The sequence below is a fragment of the Pleuronectes platessa genome, chromosome 9 (assembly GCF_947347685.1).
Source record: "Pleuronectes platessa chromosome 9, fPlePla1.1, whole genome shotgun sequence".
Taxonomy (NCBI): Eukaryota; Metazoa; Chordata; class Actinopteri; order Pleuronectiformes; family Pleuronectidae; genus Pleuronectes; species Pleuronectes platessa.
Window position 1 is genome coordinate 21,670,591 of NC_070634.1, and position 15,182 is coordinate 21,685,772.

Consider the following 15,182-nt stretch of genomic DNA (forward strand, 5'->3'; position numbering starts at 1 on the left):
CCACAAATCTTTTTAAGCAGCTTTACTTGGAAAGCACAGAGGGATGGCATTGGGGTGGGGGGGGGGGTGGGGGGGTGGAGTGGGGGTCCAGCATCCCCTTGGTTCTCTTGTTTAAATAAACACGGGGGGAGTTAGTGCTAATGAAAAGCACTTGATATCAATATGCAGGTTTTATAACCCCACAATAAATCGCGAGAGGGATCAGGGGTAATGAAGGAGGGTAGGGAGGGGTTGGGGGGGGGGGGGGGGGGGTTTGGCCTGTGCAGGAAATGACTGGGAGAAAGCCTGAGGGAGGGGGAGAGAGAAAGACTTTGGGTTGTTCCACGTTGGAGCTGCAACAGTACAAAGACCCCTCAGTGCCTTTTAAGCAACTTCTCTTTTTACTGTTCCGTCCCCTTTGCTGTTTGAAATGAAATTAGAGGCACGTTAGTTTTTTTTACCCCAAACTCGGTTCAGGGTATAAACACTGGAGCAGCTCACACTCTCTCCGTCTCTCTTTCATTCCCCTCTGGGCTTTGCACTCGACTTTTTCTTTTCTTTCTTCCTCCTCTTTTCAGGAGGCAACTTGTTCCCCCCCCCCCCTTGCTCTCGTCACCGAAAAAAGTTTCCCATCTGCTTCCGATTACCTTTGGCTGCAGTTGGTTTGCCGCCAGCCATCTGGGCCAGTGTGGCGTCTCCGCTCTCGCTCCCCTCGCCCCAGACTGCTCTGAGGGAGGGATGCAGGGGAGAGAGGGGAGCCAGGGACAGGAGTGAGCTGGGTGGGCAGACTTTACTGGAGGATAGTGAGGGCTCTCTTTTTTCTTTCTCTTCTCATTGACACTGCAACCCAAAGCCAGGAAACTCAAGAAGTTCACCCATGAAACCGTGACTCCTGATTCTGGCGCTGCTCTGTTGTTATAATGGGCGCTGTGGGTCAGAGGAAGTCATTTTCCGTTGTTATTATGAAGCAGACTTGTTCTATGTTGGTCTCTAAGTATAAAAAAATTAAAAGGAAGGAAAAGAGCTCAGTTAAATGTAACTTAAGGTTTAATTACATCAAGGCCAGTCCAACAATTAGTCTGGAAAATGATCAAAGTGCCTCTTTCCAGGATTTAAACCTGTGATGTGTAATTGACTGTTGCCTCTAAAAGATAATCCTCATCTCTTGTTATTCATAAACACCTCTGGCAGCAGGATTTTAACACGTCTTTAAAGAATGAATTTCAATCTGTTCACCAATGTCACAGCCAGAAGGTTCTGTGTGTTCTGAGTTTGCATGTTCTCCCTGTGTCTTCCTCCTGGTCCTCTGGCTTCCTACCACGGTCCAAAGACCTGCAGTCTGCGGTTAATTGGAGACTCTAACTTGACCATAGGTTCTGGCGACCTGTCCAGGGTGTACCCTCAACCAATGTCAGCTGGGATGGATCCACCCCCCCCTTGGCGACCCTAAGCTGGTTAGATAATGGGTGTTTGGTTGTTTAAAGTTGATATTGAGGTCTCAGATGTAAACCAGCTTCATATAGACACTCAAACCGGCCGTGTGTGACCCTGGACACCAGCCAATTAGAGAGCTGTATGGTCAGGCAGCCGGCCAGCGAGTCACTCAGCCATACAGCCAGCCAGCGTAGTCAGCCAGCGTAGCGGTGATGGCAACCTGCTGCTCCTCTCAAATTGGCTCATTTTACCCCCAGAGCCTCTGACATAATACTCACTTCAAGCCCTGTTTGGGCATCAAGCAGCAGCTCTTTACAAGATCAATGGCTTCTTTTGTGTTTGAACTCTTTCCGGTGGGCAGGCAGCTTAGAGAGCGGGGCCTCCGGGGCCCCAGGTTGGGACCTTCTGTTGTCTCTGGTCTTCAGAGTGAAAGACAGGGTGTTTGCCCTTCGCCAGAGACAAGATTGATTAGCTGAGGGAATAATGCCGGACTGGGCGGCCCTTCACTGGATCCCGAATGTGACCTGGGTATTTGTTAGACTGGGAACTGCATGGGTCAGAGAGATCTCATGCTCTCTCTCTCTCTCTCTCTCTCTCTCTCTCTCTCTGCCTGTGTTTCACTCTGTCTCTCTCCTCCCTTTTACCCCCTTTCCTCGATGAACTGCTCCTCACTGAACAGTTTCTCCTTCGCAGGGCAAAGAGAGGAGACTGAACCCACCAGAGCCCCTTGGGAGGTCCGTCCAGGCTGTGTCCACGTCCATGAGGACCTTTCTCCGGACTCCGTCCCCCACTCACTGATCCACACGCTGCAGAGGCTGCTATGTCCTCGTGAACCCTCGGCTCCTCCTGCAGCCATGGCCCAACAGAGCGCCGAGCTGTCCCACTGCTAGGCGACGGGGCAATCCGAGAGGGCAGGAGACATGTTGGGACGGACGCCCGGAAACCACTGCACTGAATTCAGTTACTATAGCTACTACTGTAGTGACCATGGAAATGCTACGGAGGACTGGTCTGGTCTGCACTGTCATCGTCGTCATGGTTGCCGCCGAGGTCGCAGGAGGTCACAGGGATGAGTTCGCTCAATCGCAAGGTGAGAGGAGGCGATTGTGATTTGTAGTTAATTTGTGTGTGATTGTGATTTTCTACTGTGTGTGTGTGTGTGCAACTGTTCTATCACTGCAAGGTAAAAGGACACAGTTCGGTCACTGTCAGTTGTTCCCTGCTGTGAGGCTGCAGTGAAAACACATGTCACCGTGACAAACCCTGTAATAACTGCTGCTTCCACACCAGAACATCAACTCTGCTGAGGAGTTCAGCTCTGTAGGACTGACTAGGACCAAGAACTCCTGTTTGAAGCAAGATAATAAATCGGTGTTTAACCCGTCTTTGATTTCTTTAGGATAGGACAGAGTGGACGAAACAATCAAAGCAAGTTTTTGATTGACGGGTCAGTGTACGTTTCCAACATTCACAAGACTTAAACCTCCATAATGAGCTATGGGTGTTGGGTAAGAAGATGAGGAGCACACATACAAGTGGTCAAAATGGGTTTCCTACTCCAGGTGACTGGGTTCAGCCCGGACATCCGGAGGCGTTGCTCCTCTGTGTCGAAAAAGAGCCAGCTGAGGTGGTTTGGACATGTGAGGTTTGAGGTCTGGAGGTTTGGAGGCTTTCTGGGCTTGTGCAACTGGTTGGAGGCCTCAGGGTAGACGTCGGTGGGGAGAGGAGAGAAAATGAATGGACTTGAGGAAAATATTGTGGTATAGTAAACAAGAGTGAGAGACTTGTCTATTTAATGCCTTAATTTGCCTAATCCGGTTAAAAACGAATACAAGTCAACATACTTCATCATAGTTGTAAAAATATCTTCTATTATGTGATCCTACTGTCATAGAAGTGTGTGTTCACTCTTTCCCACTGAACTCTGAGCCGTGTCAGGTTTCCCAACTCGTTCTAAAGCCAGGCTGCAGAACACAGGTTCACTTTTTCAAACCAATCACCAATTCTAGTTGGGAGAAGAGTTTTCTGAGACCTTTTGGATTAAACCCACGAGTAAAACCACTTTGCTCTTTGAGGCCTGTATAAGTAATTGGGAAACACCTCTGGTTTACGGCCTGTGATTGTCTGGGCTGCTTTACATTACTTTCAGTCGTTCGAGGAAAAGTACTCACATGTATTTGAAGGTCAAGGTGCCCAGAGTGAAATCTGTTCCTCATTTCTGTAAGGGGAATGAAACCCCTCTCTTAATACCCTTTTTTTAAATTTGTGTTTAATGAGAATATGTGATTATCAATTAATCTTAATGATCACCATGTGTTCCTTTGTTAGTGTTTTTATATGTGATTCCAATGCACAGAGTTCAGATGGTAAAAAGTTGGTGTGAAACGAGGTGTAGAACACGTTCGGGGAACTGACCCGGCCGTCTGACCGGCTGAGCTCTGCAGGTCAGATGAACTTGAACTCTGCTTCCACAAATTACGTTGCTTTGGCACAGACACGTGCCTGCCACCCCCCCTCACCTCACAGTGTCTGTGTCAGTCTCACTTACACACTGAGGCTGAAGCGACTGAAATCTCCTGAAGGCAAAGACATAAATGCCCCGAGTGTCAGAGTCTCGTCACCCAGAACAAAGCTGTGATCGTGTATTTCCTATACTTAACCGTTGACCCCTCACTGCTATCTATCTCCAATTGTCTGTCACACTGCTTCCTTTAAATCTCAGAACCCAGAACGAGCAAGTAACATGAGCTCACTGTTTGGTCTGGTTTCCAGGCTCCTGTATGATTCATTGACTGCAGAGCTTAGTGGCCCTGAAAGACAGACACAGTCCACTCCAGTATCTGTGGCGCTTATCTACAGAGGGTAACGGGGGGCCAGAGCCAGTCCCAGCTGAAGTTGGAGGGGAGGCGTGGTACATCCTGCACAGAGACCATTCACACTCACTTTCACACCTATTTAGAAAATGGAAAGCTGTATGTATAGACACAGTCAGAGTGAAGTTTGTGAGACCCACTGTTTCTGGCAGCGTTTGGCCCGAGGTCTGAGGGAGGGACATTTTTCCATCCAGAGTATTTCCTTCCAGTATTCTCATCTGGTGATAATGAAATCAGGGTGATGCCCTGCTCATGGGCGGATGTATCAGCTTCTCTTCACTCTTCTTTTAGCCAGGGAGTGTCCCCTAAATTTAGCAAACATGTTTCCATTCTCAGTCTCTGTGTGTTCGTTATTCTTCGATACTCTAACTCAAACTCACTGAGCACACTGTACTTTGCACCGTTGGCTACTGCAAAGTTCCCAGTATGGCCTCAAGTTACCACCATTTAGAGGTAAAATATCTGATATGTATTTGAGTTTGTGCTGGTTACAACTACAGCAGACCACACATGACTAATAGCTGGCAGGAAGCGATGTAAACAATAACACATGTTGTCATATGTTGTGTTTCATTTGTTTTCTTAAAAGACCCCCGGCCGCACACAGTAATTCTACGAGACATAAATCGAGAGAAACAGGCATTTTGATAGAAAGCAGTGGGAGCAACGCTTCAAACTCATTCCTCATTTTGCTTTAATAAAAGTTGTAAAACTAAAAAACTCAATAAAGATGAGATTTTATTTGTGAAAATTACAAGCAAGGCTATAAAACCTGTCTTGTCTCCCAATAAACTGTACACATCCAAATGTGATTAACTCAGCAGTTTACATGACGCTTTAAATCTGTCAGCATCAACATCCCGCTGCTGCTCTGAACACTGGTGCTCTAACATCTGGTGTGTATCTGCTACACTGGGAAACAACGTAAACCATCAGAGGGACACTGGCTTGATAATGATTTTACACTTGTAGCATTTGAGTCATCAGTTTGATGTCTCCTTTCTCCTGTGGGAGCGAGAGGATCGAGTTGGGAATCCTGCAGAGAGGATGTGGCTTTTTATCGTCTAGTTTAAACTAGTTCCATTTAGTTTTTTACAGTTTTTTTTATTAGTCTATTTTGTGTGAGGTCTGATTAATTTCTTCCATATCTACTTTATTAAAACCCTCCCTTCATTTTCTCTCCAGGAGTTCTTCCTGTACTTTAAAGGCAATGAAAACCACCCGTCTGATTCCCTTTGTGTGGTTTATTAGAGGAGGACAGACGCGTTGTTGGTATTAGGAAGGTGACGCTTCCAAGGACTAGAGCTGACAGTTTGCCTTCAGGTGGCCATTTAAAAAACACTTTCAAAAGATTTTGTTCTCTTTTGCACATTCTTAAAAATTGTCATCTGTTTTCCATATTTGTAAGTGGTAGGAATTTTCCATTTCCCTGTACTTGCTTAAAAATGTGTTTTTATTGTGGATGCTGTTGTTTCTTTGCGAGCTATTGCTGCTGCACAGCTAATTTCCCCTTGTGGGACAGTAAAAATAATCTCACCTATTGAAGGACAGGTGTCAACCAAAAGTATAATTTTGTCGACTGAAATTATATCTGCTCTTCAACCAACCGATCGGTGGGCCTTAATAATACATACAAATAAAAAGCATAAAAAGTATTATATCATATTAAAGCACTTTAGCCTAATTTATAAACCAAATATATGTTGCTCCATATCTTCTGGGTGTGCGTGAACAGGAAAACATGTTAGCATAAACCAGTTAGTACTTACTTTAGCCAACACATCACAGGTTTGTGTTGACTGAACATGCCAATGCTATATAGTAGCCACTGCTAGCTCAGATCCTCGGTGTGACTTCTTTCCCCGTTAATACGTTATCATTGAATTATCTTAGTTTGGTGAACAGTGTTTTTCAGAAAACCTGTGGGCCCTCGATAAAAACCCACTCTCCCACCTTCTTGAACCGTATCCGGGAACGTACGAGTTCCGCTCGAAAATCTAACGTGAAATGAACATGTGAGAAAAAACAACTTAAACATAAACAAGTCACCGTCCATTTTTATTTTTCTTCTGTCTCTTGACTGAAACCATTTGTATGCAGAGAGTATTTTTGCTAAATTGCCTCCTGAGTCACGTGAGGGCAGCTTTTCTAATTGTGTGTGTTTTTGATGTCGCGGTGCAGAGATCTCCAAGTCTGTACCAGGGAACTCTGATCTCTGGGTATTTACTCTCTGTGGGAATGGGCTGCCTCTGCACCAACGGAGGCCAAAGGTTTGATTAAAGAAACAAAAAAAACCAGCTCATTTGCCTGTGACCTTTCCCCATTAGTTAGCTGTGTGTGTTTGGACAATAAATCTCCCCCAGGCCCCGGCACAGACAGGAAGTATACAGTTTCAGGGTAACTGTGGCAACGTCCCTTTGGCCTCGTGGAGGACTGTGGAGCCTCGTCAGCGTTCGGCCAAAAAGTCAGAGAGTCCCTTTTCGCCAACTGGGTTACTCTCTCAATAAAAGGAGCTTTATTCAAAGAAGGAGACGCCAAAATCCTCATCTGTGTTTAATTAGAGACAATTGAATTAAGCGGAATTACGTTTTATTAAGTTAAACTGTGATTGTGGTTTTATGCCTTCTTCATTCCTTTCTCACTTTCTCTCTCTCTTTCTCTCTCTCTAGCTGCCTTCCTGTCCAGTCTGGGCCAGTATGAAATCGCCATCCCAGTACGTGTAGGACCTAATGGCGAGACGCTGGAAGCAGAAACGCCTCAACACCAACGAAGAAGAAGACGCAGCACTGAAGAGAAGCCTCCTGACTCTGTAATTTTGCTTGAATTCTTTGATTTAATTTTTCTTCTCTGTCCGTTTGTCTCACTCAGTTATTAACTCACTCGTTCTGTCTCTCAGCTCTTCTACCAGCTGTCCACATCACGTAACAACTTCATGCTCAACCTGACGCTGCAGGGAGGCCTGCTGTCGCGGCAGTTCAGGGTCGAGTACTGGAAGAGGGGCAGATTAGCCTGGAGTCACCCGTACTCTCCCCACTGCCACTACATAGGACACCTGCAAGACCAGCCGCACTCCAGCAAAGTGGCCCTGAGCAACTGCAACGGCCTGGTAAGACTCAACCCCCCCGGTCTAATCCACCCTGAGTGAGGTCAGCAGCAGGAGTGCTGCCTCAGCAAAGAAGGGATCAGATGCGCTTGACTCCGACATCAAAGCGTAACACTTTAACAAAGCATGAGTCTTAAAGCCAGTCTTCATCTCCGGCCAAATCAACCACCGTGGTTCTCAAAGTGAAATGATCCAGAAGGAAAACTTCAGGTGCTTCTCGAGCGAAGCTTAAAGCAAAGATTATTACTAAAAGAGGCTCTCTGTGATTGGTCAGGTGTGTGGAGACTATTTTAGATAATTTCCGTGCCTCACATCTCTCCGTCAGCAGCTTTTCACTCCACCCTTGAGTTTGGCCCTTTTGAAATAGCTATAAACACTTCTGCCTTGCAATGTGGTCAGACACAACGCATTGTTTAAACTAACTATTTTCTGGCACAACCAATGCACAAAGCTTCTGTCATGAGAAACAATAATACAAATTGGGTGGCCGGTTTATATTCTTTGACAAAGGAACCTTAGCCTAAACACTTTAAGTAACAGAAGGAGTTGGGAAAACAATGAAAAACGATGGAAATAGAGCTTAAGCGAGAAGTTAAAAACTGAGTGAACTCACTGAGTGAAAATGTCCCAACATTGGACATTTTCTGGAGTTTGCCTTTCTCATGTAAAGAAAGCAGCAGGAGATTGTCAGAGTCAAACATGTTCATGACAAGATGAAAATTGGGGGTGGAGCCTGCTGGAGCCAGGACATACTGTATAGATTTAGATCAAAAGCTCTCATATGTCAACTTTCAAAGTCGACTGCCTCTTCTACGTGTATAGCGCCTCTTTATCATCCTGAGATATTTGTCTTCTTCTTCTTTCTTCATCTGTCGCTTCATAGAAACGTTATCGACACTCTAACTGTCTCACGTTGGGACATTTTCCTGACATTTTCCTGCAGTATTCCCACTTGGGTTCACTTGGACATTTGGGACATTTCAGAGAAACTGGCTCATTTGCATTCTCACATACGGCCTCTCTGGAAAAATGTCAGGAAAATGTCCAGACTCGAGTGGGTGTCTGAAAACAGCCTGACACTGTGAGACGACACAACAATCACTCCCTTTGAAGCAGACTTAAACATCTGCCTGTGGCATCAAGTTTTAGCATGTTCAAAGGCAGTCTGGGAAATGTAGGATATTATTAACCGAAGCTGTGGTCAAAGAGGAAGGTCCCAAGAGGCAGCAAGAATATGAACTAAGCATCTGATTTGAACCGTCTCAGCAGATTTTCAAAACGGACTTGCTTCGTCCAGCTCAAAGGATCAACGACGTTTTATTTACTTCCAGTTCTACTTCCAGTTCTACTTCCTATAAAGTCATCTCCGCGCACAGCATGTTTCTTCGTCCATCAGTTGGTTCCGTCTGATTCACTTTAATGGATATTCTGAATCTCAATGCATCGTTTTGTTGAAGCATTGTTTTTCCCTCGCTCACGAGACCGTGCATCCGTGTGTCCTCTCCCTCCAAACAGCAGTCCCCGCAATAACAGTTGTATATACAGCTGAAGGATTAGATGTGTTCGCAGAGCGTTAATAAGTAGCACACGTAATTACTGTTGGTCAAAACCAGCATGAGCACATTCACCAGCGAGCGTGCTGTGTGTCCAGAGGGGCATCACTAACTTTATTATGGGATTAGAGGCACTTTGAAAGCTGCCGCAGTGAGTCGAGGGGAGACACTCGCTTTGACCGAGGCCAGCACAGCTGAGCGGAGTCAAAGCGTGAGTGTTAGCGTATCGCTCTCTGCCTCCCCCTCTCATGTTTCTCACTCCCGATCACTCTTTCATGTCAAGTGTGTTTGTCTTTGTGTGTGTGTCTGTGTGTGTGTATCGGTGTGTGTTCATCAGAGGGCTCAATAAGAGGCGCAGTCAGTTTGTTGATGCATTGGGAAAAGAGCAATAGATGATCATGCTAGGCTTGTTTCTTTAAATACACGGATCTGTACTTGGTGAATAGTCATTACGTAATTATAAACAAACAACGTGTATATTTTTGTACATTTGAGTCTGTGTCTGTGCCAAATACTTTGTTAGAGAATATGTCTATGCAAATATTAGGGCTGCAATTAATTTTTATGGATTAACTTGCATATTCTTTTTCAGAATTGTTTAGTTTATGAAACAAAATTTTTTTTTGCTGAGTTGACGGCAAAGTCTTGTTTTGATGATCAAAAGTCTAAAACCTCCCCAAGAAAACTAAAAACAGAGAAAGAATCAAATCTTCTCTTTTGAGATTGAAATCATATTGAGATCAGATTTAAAATTTGGTTCTTAAAACCGACGAACAGAATCCTTTTCAATTGGATCAAGTCCCTGTAGAGAAAAAATAAGCTTTTGTCAGAGTCAAGAATCTAACAGCTCACATGTAACTGTTACTGGTTTCAAGATTTGATGCATCTAAAGCTTGAGAGATATTTAATGAAATCTCTTCTGCAGGTTTTCTGACTCATCAGACCCTGGATCCCTCAGAAGAGATTTGATTTATCTTTACCTGACCTTCACTCTGCTTACTTAACCATATTTGTCAATAATCAGAGTGATTGAAAACAGGTTTAGCCCTTTTCATTGATGGATTTATGTGATTGTATGAACATGTTGTATATTGCACATATTGCCGTTAACTTCACTGAGATAATTAGTTAAGATCTGAACTGTCTTTAATATTTGTGACGTTGTTATCATAGAAATTGTTCCTGTTATTCTATTCTATTCTTTTTTCTATTCTACAAATCTGTCTCTCTGCAGCAGGGGGTGATTGTTGCGGGGGGAGAGGAGTACCTGATTGAACCCCTTGTCTCATCAGATAACCAGACCAGCAGGACGGAGAGGGGGGAGAGGGCAGAGGGGCGCCCCCATGTGGTTTACAAGCGGTCATCGCTTCGCCATCAGTACAAGGGCCTATCCTGCGGAGTCATCGGTGAGAGGGGGGGATGTTCTGGTTTATAGTAGCAGCAGTAATGTTTGGTCCGAAAACATCCAACCTTGTAATGTCGTATGTTACCTCCGCACTGCATTCTGGGAAATCGTCTTCATGGGTCATTGGTCGCTTGGTTAAAGTTCTTCATAAGGTCATTAATCTCTTGGCAAGTGATGATGACAAATACTAAATACTCAGTGAATGATTCTGCTGAAGGGCGGCTCTGCTGTTGTGCATTCTTTCCTTCGACATGTGTTCAAAATGTGTGGTTTGTGTGTCTGTGCTCTCTCTCAGATGAGAAGCCGATGAAGGGGGCGTCATGGTGGCAGCGGACGCTGAAGACGCCCCCTCACCACGTCGGTCGCGGCCAGCTGCCTCTGAAGCGCTCGGTCAGCCGGGAGCGCTACGTGGAGACGCTGGTCGTGGCCGATAAGATGATGGTGGGTTACCACGGCCGCAGGGACATCGAGCAGTACATCCTGGCTGTCATGAATATTGTAAGTTTCACAACACAACAAAGACTCACACACGCACAAATGAGTTGAAAAGTCAGCGGAGTCAGTGGGGGACGTTTCTCACACATGGTGGAATTATCCAAAAACCTAGGGCCAAGTTTCACACGAAAACAAAGCCAGGCCGAGAAGATGTGGTAAAAATTATGATTTGTTTTTTCCTCCGTCACCCAGTCATGGTTTGGTGACTTGACGTCGTGAAAAACAAATTAACATCTTGGAGTTGAACTAAAAAAACACTTTAAATGTGAGATTAAAGGCTCTGTTGGGAAGAACAGAAAAGTCTCCTGGGATTTAAATACGTTTCAGTGCGTCTCTACTCACAAGGATTAGTGCGACATAAACTTTGTACATTTAAATGTCAAAAAACCGCAAATTAAATATAAATAAATCACAACCAGGCTCATTTATTTTCATGAATAGTGGTTAGAGACAGGAAGGAAAAACAAATGTGTATGTGAGGCCACATGTTTCAGTCAGAGAGGCTCAAGTTGTATGTCATCATCTGCACTATTTCTATCAATGAAGATCACTTCACACACAGTTAATCACTTTAAACCTACACACGCACACTCACAGACAGACACACACACTCACACACACACGTTAGGAATGTATTTAATGAAGGGTTGTTCAGCTGCCATTGTCACAAAGCAGGTTGCATGCAGACTGTTGCAGAATCACAGGAACCGACACCGTCTCTTTAGCGGTTTGCAGCAAAGTGGAGCCAAACTACACCAGACACCAGTAATGACAAGTGTCAGAGAGCTGCCTCAGTGGGAGCAGTGGTTTTACCTTTTATTACTGTCGGTGCTTAAACTCTTTAATAACCTCTGGCACTTGCTGCTGCTGTGGTGGTGCCCTGACTTTACAGCTTGCTTGCAGACTCTCACACTGGTCTGTTTCATACAGTGTTTGGCTATCATTTAAAAATCAATCTCAGCAGGCACACGAGACAGGGATGTTTGCTTCCTCAACAGGAAAATCACAGCTGAATCAGGCTGCTTTTCCATTCGCATGCACTGGATGTTATTCATTCCATGTTCAAGACTGGGATTATGTTTTCTTTAAGTTCTCTGTATGAATCTTTATGACCTCCGTCAAGGAAGTTATGTTTTCGTCTACATTTGTCTGTCTGTCTGTTTGTCGGTTATTTAGCAGGATTATGCAAAAATGACCAAACGCAATACCACCAAACTTGGTGGAAGGTATGGGTCAGGAAATAACTCATTCAATATGTGTGCAGACTAACTTGGTCCAGGGTTATATTTGAAACTGTCAATCCACTCAAGACCCATACGAAAAGATCCACAGTAAATATAGTTTTGTAAGGAAACTGTTGCTCTTGTGTCAAACTGTCGTGTTGTCTCCACTCTGGTGTAATGTGCTCTCCTGTTGTCTCAGCTGTTTTTAAGACTGGTCTTTTCTTGTTTCCCTGGAGGTCAGGTTGCCAAACTGTTCCAGGATTCTAGCCTGGGGAATGCAGTCAACATAGTGGTGACACGGCTCATCCTGCTCATGGAAGATCAGGTAAATACTCCTCTCCCCTCCTCCTCCTCTTCTCTCCTCCTCCTCCTCTTCCTCCTCTCCTCTCCTCTCCTCTTCTCCTCTCCTCTCCTCTCCTCTTCCTCTGAGCAGCATCTATGCACTCTTTGTTTGTGTCAAATTATTGGCTTAAGTGTCTTTTCCTCCACCACTCCCCGGTGGACTGAGTGAGTAAACGCGTCTTGTGAATGGCGGCTGTGGTAATGAAAGGGACAAGAGGATGTAGGGAGGCGTGGAGGAAGGTGATGGGTGAGGGAAGGCGTTAAAGTCGAGAAATGAGGGCAGTTTTGTACCTGTCAGACAGAACTGCTCTTTGACTGTCTGACTGGTTCCTGTGGTGTACAGTAACCTCTCTGACCCGCCGTGACTTTAGATTCAGACGCTGATGTAAAACACATCAGCGTCTAAATCTGTTTCACCATTTATAGCACAAGAGAACACCATCACCTCCTTTTTTTTACCAGATTCCTCAAGGTCTGGTGATTTTACTAATATGTCCTTGCCACACTGTCAGATGTTCCACCGCTTTTGTCCAGACAGAAATTTCCTAACAACCCTCGGATAGACTGGAATAAAAGGGCCACCATGAGGTTGACGTTTTTATTTTTTTTCGAAGAATGTCCATAGACTCATAGAAATAGGAAAAATTCAGATTGTCATGAATTATCAAAGAGACATTCATGGTTCTCATTGGATGAATCCTCATGATTTTGGTGATCACCTGATAAAATTTCAAACTCCACCAGCAGGTTAAACTTTTCACTTATCCGGTGCGATATGTCGACAGCTACTACAGATAGATTGACACAGAATCTGGGGCTTTGTTTCTCCTGTAGATGATTCCATGAAGTCTCTCCTGTCTCCTTTTCTGTTTCTGAGTCAGTTGCCTTGAGATCCGTTGATTGGACGAGCATAAAATTTGGTCAACATGTTCATGTTACCTTCAGGATCAATTTCTGACTGACTGCATTGGAGCATATCAGTGGCAAACTTCTGTTCACTTCTATTCTGTGCGAGCGAGGGGGTGTTTTCCTAGTGAGTCAAGATGGTTGATGGCTGGTATTAGGTGTTGAGCAGCTGTTACTTCCCCTCGTCCAACAATAACCACAGCCTCAAACTGACTATTGACCACACAACTAATTTGCGTGTGCACCACATCCTGCACCGCCCGCGTTCAGCAGGGGATGATTTGTTTTTCTCCTCGGCAGGTTATAATCATTCCTAGTTGCGTCTGTGTGGTCGTCTCCTTAGGGGGGACACTTCACAGTCCACACTGTGCTTCCTGGTGTCCTCAGAGACACATCTGTCAAGTTTGAAGTTGATCGGATTAGTGATGTCTAGAAACTTATAAGACAGACAGAGAGAGAGAGACAGATTTCTGGTTTTATTTGTACCATGCTGATGTAAGTGTTTAGCCCAATGTGCAGCTGTGTCTTAATATAGAGGGGCTAGCATGGCTGTGGTCTCCTGTCTTCGTACGATATGAATGAGTGAAAGAAGGTTACAGAGGACAGAGACTGAGAGTCCAGCCTATCAAAAGGACCTTACCAGCCCAGCTCAGGAGATGACGGAGCCTTCCTACTGCCTAGTCCACGACCTTATTAGCCTTCCATCAACAGCATGTGGCGAGACAGTGCTGCTGCCTCCATCGCCGCGTTGACCTTCTCTGCAATCTGACAGAAGAATCAAACTGGACTGTGGCTTTGAGGTTTCTTCCACACGTATCCTATTAGGGGACATTTATGATTCATGCAGCTCATGCCATGCCTCAGATTTGGCTCCATAGTTCACCACTCGGACGTGTTCGTCATCTGAGGGAGTAAATAAGTCAATGTTAGGACCATTAGCGGTGGGCTCTATTAATGTTGTTATTCTTACTCCATGGAGCGTTGAGGTTGAGGTCGGGACGGGATCGCGAGGAGTCTGAGTCGAGCGGTGCTTTTAGCTTTCCAGGTCTGAAAACGGCGAGCTGCCCCCTAGGAGAGAAACGCCGGCCAGCAGTGGGCCCAGAAACGAGCGACTGTGGGATGAGGCAATTACTAGTTATGTCACCGCATGCATTCCTGGGTTACGAGTTCTCGCCAGCTGTGGCCAGCGGTGCATTCCCTCCTCTCTTTCCTCTCTCGGCACGCTCATAGTACTAGAAAGCAATTCCCCTCTAATCCTCCCTCCACTTCAGCCTCTTTGAGACAGTGGAGGGAAGTTCTTTTTTTTTTCAAGCTTTCTAAGTCAGGGAATCCAAATGTTAGAAATGTGGTCTCTCCATGTATGACATACGGTCTCATAAAGTCCACTGAAAACCATTTATCTCCAAATATTTGGGACTGAAAACTGCCATTTCATTTAATTCTTATATTAAAGGAAACATGTTTATGAAAACTCAAGATTTCTGAGATGCGTGGTTTTCACAGAACAGAAGGACTAACCCATACTGGTTTGGAGAAACAAGCCTGAAAGTGCAATACAGGAAGACTGGGGCTGGGGTTAAGATAGCATTGTTGGGCCTATCGTCCGATAGTCGAAATCTCCTCTTTGTTGACACTGGAATAACCTCACATTATTAAAGTATCTTTGCGAAAACATGAAATTGCTGTAGCCCGGTTGTAATCTCCACTCTGTTGTGTTTTGAGGTTTAAATAAGCAATGGAATTTCCCTGATTGGCCCTGAGTCCATGTTTCCTCTCTTGTCTTCTCCACCAGCCGACACTGGAGATCAACCACCATGCTGGGAAGTCTTTGGACAGCTTCTGCAAGTGGCAGAAAAAACATCCAACACC

The 15,182-nt window shown here is 45.0% G+C and overlaps 1 protein-coding gene across 1 annotated transcript in view; it reads left to right on the top strand.

Moving 5' to 3' along the window:
* Positions 1–2,334: 2,334 nt before the first annotated feature.
* adamts10 (ADAM metallopeptidase with thrombospondin type 1 motif, 10) overlaps positions 2,335–15,182 on the top strand; it is a 35,326-nt gene continuing 22,478 nt past the window's right edge. The window contains exons 1-7 of the mRNA XM_053430791.1: positions 2,335–2,503; positions 6,956–7,095; positions 7,183–7,392; positions 10,177–10,348; positions 10,643–10,845; positions 12,307–12,390; positions 15,106–15,170. Coding sequence (XP_053286766.1) covers positions 2,401–2,503; positions 6,956–7,095; positions 7,183–7,392; positions 10,177–10,348; positions 10,643–10,845; positions 12,307–12,390; positions 15,106–15,170 — 977 coding nt within the window. The 5' untranslated portion in view covers positions 2,335–2,400. The remainder of the gene's footprint in view (positions 2,504–6,955; positions 7,096–7,182; positions 7,393–10,176; positions 10,349–10,642; positions 10,846–12,306; positions 12,391–15,105; positions 15,171–15,182) is intronic.